General features: G+C 44.6%; 1 protein-coding gene across 7 annotated transcripts in view; it reads right to left on the bottom strand.

The window, feature by feature from the left end:
• Positions 1-577: 577 nt before the first annotated feature.
• ampd2a (adenosine monophosphate deaminase 2a) overlaps positions 578-9,318 on the bottom strand; it is a 35,767-nt gene continuing 27,026 nt past the window's right edge. For all 7 annotated transcript variants that reach the window (XM_008289416.1, XM_008289420.1, XM_008289414.1 and 4 more), the window contains 12 exons: positions 8,932-9,073; positions 8,767-8,856; positions 8,531-8,660; positions 8,111-8,305; positions 7,879-8,010; positions 7,629-7,792; positions 7,049-7,175; positions 6,796-6,959; positions 6,550-6,670; positions 5,996-6,169; positions 5,760-5,870; positions 578-4,112 (listed from right to left, as the gene is read on the bottom strand). In XM_008289416.1, the coding sequence (XP_008287638.1) occupies positions 3,897-4,112; positions 5,760-5,870; positions 5,996-6,169; positions 6,550-6,670; positions 6,796-6,959; positions 7,049-7,175; positions 7,629-7,792; positions 7,879-8,010; positions 8,111-8,305; positions 8,531-8,660; positions 8,767-8,856; positions 8,932-9,073 (1,766 nt within the window). In that variant the 3' untranslated portion in view covers positions 578-3,896. The remainder of the gene's footprint in view (positions 4,113-5,759; positions 5,871-5,995; positions 6,170-6,549; positions 6,671-6,795; positions 6,960-7,048; positions 7,176-7,628; positions 7,793-7,878; positions 8,011-8,110; positions 8,306-8,530; positions 8,661-8,766; positions 8,857-8,931; positions 9,074-9,318) is intronic.

The following is a 9,318-nucleotide window of genomic DNA, read 5'->3' as shown; positions in this document are numbered from 1 at the left end:
TCAACTACATGTTAGTTTATGGGTCCAATCATGCTTGTTTGATTGTTGTTGTTTTGTTTTTTTTTTAATATTTCTGTTGAATCACAATTCAAAAACAATGTCACAATTTTCATTAAATTGTTATTTATTATTACTTTTGTTAATTTCAACTTATTTCAGCTGTTTTTTTCTCCTTCTTTAGTGGGAGGATATGAACACATTTGACTGTATATGTTTGTGCTTTCCAGCAACGTTTAGGATATTGAGTTAGCAACGTTTCCCTAAAGACACCCCCTGACATGTGCTCTGCTACATGTGCTGCACACAGTGCTGTTGAAAACAACTGTCGGAGCTGCTCGGTTGGACAAACTGGTACCAGTTCAAACTACCTTTTTTTGCATTATGCTCTGTAGAGAAAAAGTTTTCACATCAAAGCATATCAGACATCGTGTCCACCAATACTGATGAATATGAGGCCACGAAATGAGGCTCTAATTATGTGATTTACTGTAAATAAAAGTACACTAGAAAGGGCAAATAGTACAGTGTGTAATCATTGTGTAACCTGTAAATAAAATTCAAGCCTGACACAAGCAAAGTGAGTTAACATGCTTTATTCTATTGTTCAGACGTTACACATGAATCTGTAAAACACTGGCAGTCCATTTCAAGCAATAAGGCTACAGATCAATGGACAGAAAATTATGTAGGATTAAAAATAAAAAGTCCCCCATGTCAGAGAAGTGACACGAGCGTAAAAACAAAGATACACGTGGAGAAATATCGTCAGCGAACGCAAACATGTCGTAAGTATCAGAATACTTAAAGGACTGTTAGAGATAAATCAGGCTGAACATGTGGACAGAAAACATCTATACAGGTGAACATCGTGTGGATGGTGTGTTTCTGTGTTGGCTTAATGGTCACAGTGTTACCGCTCAGAGGTTCCTGCTGTTCCATCGTTTCTCATGTGCAACTACTCATTAATCCACTAGCCGATCGCCAAAGACAATATTCTACATTTCACATCATTTAAAATAAGTTTTCAAGCAGAAATGACAAAACATTTCCTCCAGAAGTCTGAAGATTTGCAGCTTGAACCAAATATTTTAGAGCAAAACAATCTGAATACGACGACTTGTGCTGTGGGAAACTTCTCACAATTTTGTAAATTATTTCAAAGACCAAAGTAATATTTGATCAATCAGTGATGACGATAGTGTTTCGTTTGTGGCCCTACATGCAGCGTTGCTACTGCTGAGGACAGTGTCGGGCCCCAAAAAGGCTGACGTCAGAGATTAGCATTGGTGAGGTAGGGTGCACGATGGTGTAGACATGATAGACGGTAAACGCATCGGGAGCTGGATGGAAAGTGGAAAAGGTTCAGGTCGGTCCAGGTTCAGACTGCTACAGCAGAGTCACGCTTTCATCAAAAACTTAATCCCAAAGTAAGTACAAAAAGTAGATGACTTTCAAACATTAAAACCAGGAAAAGGCCGATAACGAAATGAAGCTTTTGCAATTATAAAGGCAGGCAGACGAGTCAGTGTGGATTATAATCCATTAGCAGTTTGGCTTTAGAGAAAACGGACCAACATTTACACACAGAACACGTCAACAAAACCTGAAAACTCTACTGATGTGACGTAGAAGTGGGTCGGTTTCTACGTGTCTGACTGGCGACTAACGTTTGGCTTCAGAGCATCTATCACAGACGTTATATTTGTGTTATCAGGCATAAAAAGATGTGCTACTGTGATATCAAACAGGCAGAGCAGACGCCAAAACACTGTCCAATTACTTCAACAAATTAAAAAGGCTAACAAGAATAATAATAATAATGAACCCATAGTGGAAAAGTCTGTTTTCATGACAACACTAATCAACAGAACAACGGAAACAAGAAACTAAGTGTTAAACCTTAACATCAATTCGAATATAAAATTTCTTATTTCTATATTGCCTTTAAAAAAATACACTTTATACATGAAATCCAACAATCACACGCACGCCGTCGTGTTCGGCACACGACTCCAGCTTAACAAGAGCGACTGTATCCTCACAGAACAGAGACGGACTCTCATCGCTGATTCTTATCATCTATGAAGCAGACGTATTTATTTAACGCTTTACAGCTGATTATTCAAACAAACACTTCCTGTTTTATTCTCTTCTGGTCTTGGTGTCAAATACGACTCGACAGCATCATCTGGGTTTAACTCACAGTTTAATGGGAGGTCGGACCGGGTCCAGAGCTGGGTAGCGTTGGTGTGATGAGTGAATGATCCCAAAGTCTGAGGCGTGCGGCGCCGGCTCTGACCGGGTTTGGGGTGAGTTTAAAAAAATGCTACAAGGTTCCATGCAACAGTTTTAACCACGTCCCAGCGTGGTTTGCTCATTTCTACATGGTGAACGACGTTTGAATCCGTTTGCTCCCGTTACAAACAGATTGTGGATCAAAAGCTGGTCGGCAGCCCTGAATTAGTTCAGATGCTTCACGTTACAGTTTACTGTAAACGGCTCATTCTCTCCTGCCATCCTCTGGTCATGCAGGCATGCAACAAAAGCACTTTAAAGCAGAGAAACAAATCAAGCTTTCTCCTCAAAGGCCAAGGTAAAAGCTACTTTACACCGAGCATGCAGCTGGGTGGTTTCAGTTCCGTCGGCGCGGACGCTCCAGCAGCACAGAGGCCGACTGTTTGGGGGAAAATACGCAACTCTGGCTGCATGTGATCGCGAAAAACTGGACATGCAGAGCTCGAGGCTACAAATGAAAAGGCACTGTAAAATATTGGCTTGGTGCATATGCACAGTGCACTGCATGCAAAGGGAAAAAACCTCCATGACCTTCTAGTTTGCCCTCTGGAAACGGAATGAGTGGGATCAGGGCCCTAAGGAAGTGCAGAGGCTGCTTCACGGCCACAGTGAGGTAACGGTGAGAACACGTCCACGTGCTGCTGCGCTGTGATCACAATCCACAACACGCGGCTCTTCTTTCACATCTCTCCTACCACAGAAATCAAACGATTTTCTACAAGTGCTGGAAATCATTTCCGCCTGCCGCTGACGAGGCCCGTTTGCTTCAAGGAATGTTTGCAGTCAACCGCAGACAGTCTGCTGCTCTTTAAACTTGAGCGCCATGGAGTTTCCCTCGTTTGTTTCTGAGTAGTAGAATCACGGAAGAACGATTCTAAATGTGCAAAATGAATTATCTAAAACCACCACACATGGCTGACGTCCAGTGCTGCAGCATTCAGTGGATAATAACGTGAAACCTGTGAAACAATCCAAGTGTGTTACTCCAATAAAACCGCATCTACAATCCTTCATCGTGGTGTAATAAAGACGACAGATGCGCTACGTGTAATCAAGCAGCATGGCTATAGAGTAGAAGGTAAGAGTTTCAATGTGCTGGTTGTCAGTGTTTCTGTAAATACTGCAAAGATGCTACCACGAAAACACATCAGTGAAGAATAGAAAACATCACAGGGCTCATCTGATGGCTTTGGCAGGACAGGCGGGGATACAAACCCTGCTGTTCATTCACAAAAAAACAACAAAACAAAAACAAACCCTGATGCTGATCCCTGCAAACCTTCATGAAGCTGACTGAGACTCAACAGAAGTTACGGGTGGAGGACATTTGGGGGAAACTAAAATAATACAGGGTTGGAACATAAAAACAACTTGAAGATAATAAAACCAAGAAGCTAAAGTGATCTGGCAGCGCTGTATCCGTGGCTTTTTGGTAGCTGTGCAGCTGTCAGAGTGCGGCATACGTCTACAGTGATGGTTGGTGGTGTTTATACTTTAAATAGGCTGAACGGCAGAATTACTCTCTGGCCACGTCTCTTCAGTGTCATGCTGAGTGAAACCACGGGGTCGGGGATTTACAGGAGGAGGGCGGGTGACCGGTCTCAGCGCTGTCCCGGGAGAGGACCCATGGTCAGGGAGTCCTCCTCGTCGATGGCGTCCAGCTCTTCCGTGCGAACGGCGTGAATGATGAGGTGGAGCTCCTCGGTGAGCGTCTCGCTGCGGTACGCCACGCGGATGTCGGGGACGTTGGTGCGGCGGATGTCGTTGCTCTCAGGACCCTCCCTGGAGTAACTGGGGCCCAGCCAGTAGCTTTTGGCCTGGAATGAGACAACATGAGTGGAAACCTCAGAGACGTGAGCGTAAACAGGAGGAAACACAAACAGCTGTGTTTGAGGCAACATTGGTTGAAGAGTTATTTTAGGTTTTATGGCGTGTGGGGCACAGCAGAGAACACAGTGTACCACAGCCTAGCTTTATTAGCTACACCTGTACACCTGAAGGCAATAAAATACAACTGGTGTGCCACAAACTCTACTTTAAAGATGCCTGTCATGTTCTTTTATTGTTTTTTTCTCTGACTGTGTGAACGGCTCAGTCACTTCCTCACTTAAAAAAATGTACAGACAAGCATTAGCATCACGTTTCATTCTTTCTGTGATGCTCTGCTGTTGGTCTTTGTAAGGCTGCACCGTCTTTACTCATGTTTCAATGTCTTCTTTTAATGTTTTATGCAAAGTTTATTCATATTATTGTTAATATAACACCACCTTTAACTATGAACATATGATATGAGAACATCAAGTTCCTCGGAGTGCAGATCTCCAGGACCTGAGCTGGAATAAGAACACCACAGCGATCATCAAACGACATCCTGCATCTCCACATGGTCCTCCAGCTGCAGTGTGTCAGACAGAAAAGCCCTGCAGATGGTAGCTAGAGGAGCTGAGAGGGTCATCGGAGTTTCCCTCACCTCTGTCCAAGAACTTCTCCAGAGCCGCTGCAGGAGCAGAACCCTGAACATTGTCAGGGACTCCTCACAGCCTCTCCATGAACTGTTTGAACCGCTGCCATCAGGCAAATGTTTCCAGAGCATTACAGGAAGAACCTCCAGACTGATCAACAGCTTCATTCCACCAGCTGTCAGAATGCTGAACTGCTGATCCAGATACGCAAACACCATCCATCCATCCGTCCATCCATCTTCTTCCACGTTATCCAGAGTTGGGTCGTGGAGGCAGCAGCCTTAGCAAAGCCGCCCAGATTTCCCGATCCGCACACACCTCCTCCAGCTAACCCTAACCCTCCTCCTGGTGGGACACGTCCGGAACACCTCCCCAGGGAGGCGTCCAGGAGGCATCCGGAAAAGATGCCCGAGCCACCTCATCTGGCTCCTTTCGATGTGGAGGAGCAGCGGCTCTACTCCGAGCTCCTCCTGCGTGACCGAGCTCCTCACCCTATCTCTAAGGGAGCGCCCAGCCACCCTGCGGAGGAAACTCATTTCGGCCGCTTGTATCCACGATCTTGTTCTGTCGGTCATTACCCAGATCTCATGACCACAGGTGAGGGTTGGGACGTAGACTGACCGGTAAATGGAGAGCTTTGCCCCCCTGCTCAGCTCTCTGTTCACCACGATGGTCCGGTACTGCAACACTGCAGACGCTGCACCGATCCGTCTGTCAGTCTCACACTTGAGATTGAGATTAAGATACGCAAACACTTCTTTATTTAAATTGCTTTCGGTTATTGAATCCTGAAGAAACAGTCTTGTACTGCTGTGTATGTACAGCCACATGACAACAAACTTGATTTTGATTTGATGATTCAATCTACACCTTTCTGACAATGACTAAACAATACACATTTTGTAGAGGCAGGATTTACGACTGAAGTACAGATGTAATTAGTAAACTGAGTGAATGAGAGCTGATATATAAATAAATACAATGAGCTATACAGAACTTTACCTTGTGTGAAAACCCACTCATGAGGACGCTGTTTCTCGCCAGCTCACACATGTCGCAGGAACTCAGCTTCCACACTTGAGCTGCGATGCTGTACTCCTCCATCAGAGGCTCCTGGGTGCAAACACACACACACACAGACACACACACACACACACACACGGAAAAATGTAAGTTCTACTTTTAATCTTTTTACATGTTGTACTTTAAGTCGTGGCTTTGTGTAGCTTCATACTGACCTTGGTGAAGTGGAACTGAAGAGGATCGTCGGTGGACAGAGAGACCATGAGGCCTCTGGACAGATACTCCATCAGCGGGTTGCGGTGGTAACTGAGGAACAGGCTGTTGTTGCTCAGAGGCGACATGGCGATGCCAATCTGAGCCAGGTAGTAGAGATACTGCAGCACGGGGGCCTGAGCGGTATCAAATAGACGGAGCAGAAAAAAGACAGACGAACCAGTAAACAACAAGCTACAGCGACATACAAGCACTCCTTTGTCTCCGGATCAGCAGCTGCATACAGGATAAGCCGCTAGTTATGACCACCTGTCACAAACCAAACAGTGTTATCCCAGAGGGTATATGGCAGCGTCAGTGTTTTTATGGCACATTAAAGTTACCTATTAATCTACTACAACATCTACAAAAAAAAAAAAAAATCAACCAGCTCCAAGGTTTTTATCCAGCTTTCCAAATTAGCTGTCAAATGCTACAACTCTGTCAATTCTATGCATTATTTTTAGGGTGGTAAAGCCAGATATTTCCATAACAATCCACTGTGTGATGTCCTGACCTTTCTGAGCAGCAGCCCGTGGGAGATGTTTTCTGACAACATGAAACCTGACACCAGGTGGTGGATTGGCCCCGCCTCCCCACAGTGCGGTCGCAGCACAAACGTATGGAAACCTCGTCGCCTGTCCGACACACATACAGTTATAAACACAGGAAAAACAACAAGCCTCGCGACGTTTTGTTGGTGTTTTTTTTAGGAATCAGCAAATGGATGAGAGGTCTGACTGGTTGAATTGGTGTGTCTTACCTTCGCAGGTGGTTGAGCACAGTCATGTTGGCATAGGTGTAGTAGAGGTAGTAGGAGTAGGGCGGGTTGTCTTCTTCTGTCCAGTTGGCTGGCAGCGGACTGTCGAGGTTGAAAATGTGGTGCTCGGGTTTGGACTCATCGTCCACGCTGTCAAAGCCCACCACCTGCGAACACACAACGATCGTCAGACAAAATAACAACCGCTCAGTTTCTTCAGGTGTTCGCCTTCGATTTGCTGTGAAGCATCACTCACATGCTGCAGGAAGAGATGCAGCTCGGGATGACTGCGCGGGTCGATCGAGACTTCAAACAGAGGCATGAAGATGTTCTCCAGCATCTCCTGGAAATTAGCCAGCTGCTTCTTTGTGTGGTACACATCACTGGAAAGGTAGTAATTGAACAGTAGATAGACACTTTATTGATCCTTTGCAGGAAATTGCTTTGCTACAGCAGCTACAATCACAGTCAAGAACGCACAAATACCACTGAGCATGAAATATTTAGGCACAAAATCTATTCACAGAAATATTAAAACCTACTTAAAACTTAGAAGAGAGTAATAAAATATTATGATAAGGAATTTAAAAAGCTTATACAGTGTGCAAAATATAAAAAAACATGTAATGTCAGAGAGCAGTAAGTGTTGAGATGGAAAGAAGTATTATTAGTTAGTGTTTTTTTTAAGTTTCTGTTTTAATTGTAGGAGGCAGGAAATTTTAATCCACATCTACACATGGTGGGGAGTTAGTCCCTGTTTCTCCCTTTACTGATTTAGCGTCATCAGTGTTGGTGTTATTATATCTATAGGTTGAACATGTTGGGTGAGAACTTACAACAGACGGGGCACCTGGACAAGCCAGCGGACATTATCAGAGTACACTCTGTGTTTGACGGCCCACTGAGCCAGCTTGTCCCACTCGTCTCGGGAGCGGCCATAGATGGACAGACGCAGCTCAGAGTTCTGGTACTTGCTCTCCTCCAAGTCGGCCATCACCTCCTGGACAAGCAAAGACCAGAAAGATGGACGTGTAAGCTTGCGTTCAGGAATCATGTGGATGAGGTGCACAATGTATTATTTCCCACCTTTACTATGTGTGCAAAGTATTTTCCTTCAATGTGGTTGTCAGTCTTGATGAAGATTTCTCTGAGGATGGATTCTCCAATGGGGTTGTACTTTGCATTGAACTTGTCAAAACGGTGAAACGTGTTACGGTCCTGATGGGTAAAAGAAAAGAGTCAAATTCTATTTCTATCTACGCTACACGCAATAGACGCTACATCCTTGTACATCTATTAAAAGACTCCCACGTCTTACCGCGTGCATGTCAAGAGTGTCCACGCTCAGGTCAAAGGCTGTCAGGTTCATGCTCTCAAAAACCTCCTTGAGAGTCTGACCGCGGCCACGCTCAATGTGGACGATCTCCTCGGGGTATTTCTTCATGGCTCTCTTGATGAATCGCAGCAGGTGCTTCTGGTTCATGCAGGACGATGCATGTATGTGTGTGTCCACCTGGAATCAGGAGAAAAACAAAGGTCACTCTTTGCTGGTTGTAGAACAGAGTTTTCTTTATACTTTTGTAGATGTGAGTTTCAAGAGCCATCTTGGCGCTACAAGCGACTTTACAGCAGGATCAGTACCGCTTGGTGTTTAAATACTTATCAGGTAAATGTAATGTATGTAGAGTGTTTATTTCATCCTGAGTCGTGGCATGTGGTCAGTCTGAGCCAGTCTTGCCTTTCTTATGTTGTAGAAGTCTCTGTGAGGAACCTTCTTCTGAGCTGCCAGCTCCTTCATCTCATTCAGGAGGATGTGCATCTGATACTTAGAGCTTAGGTACTGCAGGCGACGGTAGCAGAAAGACTTCCTATAAACGCCATCCAGAGGAGACAGGGGGCATGCCTCATTTAGACTTTACAATGAGCCATAAAACAGGAACATCTGCTGAATGACAACGCTGAACAAACACTCACACTGGACCGTTGATAATGAGGGCCATCATCACATTCATGTCTGCAATGTACTCCTTCAGGTCAGGATACAGCAGGTCCAGCTCTGAGCTTCTGAAAAGGGGAAGAGTTTGAAAGTCATACAAACAGAGTTGCGTGTTTGAATTACCATCAGTGAAAGGTACATACTTGTCCATGTTGACTTTCTTGGTGTAGACATGGACCACTCCATCCACCATCTTGCATCCATATCCTGTGTCTGCTGGCATATTCTTGGGGTCCTGATTATCATAAGGGTGTGTGTCGGAAACAGGTGGGTGGACGGGGGCATCTGGGAAAGCAAGGCATGGACATTAATCAGTCTCTAATGCCACCAAAAATATTTTACGACTGATAAAAGCAGTAAAAGGTTGGAGAGAGTGAGGCAAAGTTTTCATGACATCAGTGCTCTAGCAATCTTCTGTTCAGATCGAAAGTGGGACTGAATTTTACAAGCATCATTTGAAATAGTAGTTATGTAAAGCCTTTCAGGAAAATCTGCATAAAAGTTGTTGTCATTGTCAATCCAGAATCCAA

The sequence above is a fragment of the Stegastes partitus genome, unplaced genomic scaffold, assembly GCF_000690725.1.
Source record: "Stegastes partitus isolate 25-593 unplaced genomic scaffold, Stegastes_partitus-1.0.2 Scaffold614, whole genome shotgun sequence".
NCBI lineage: Eukaryota > Metazoa > Chordata > Actinopteri > Pomacentridae > Stegastes > Stegastes partitus.
This window is presented reverse-complemented; position numbering and strand designations above follow the sequence as displayed.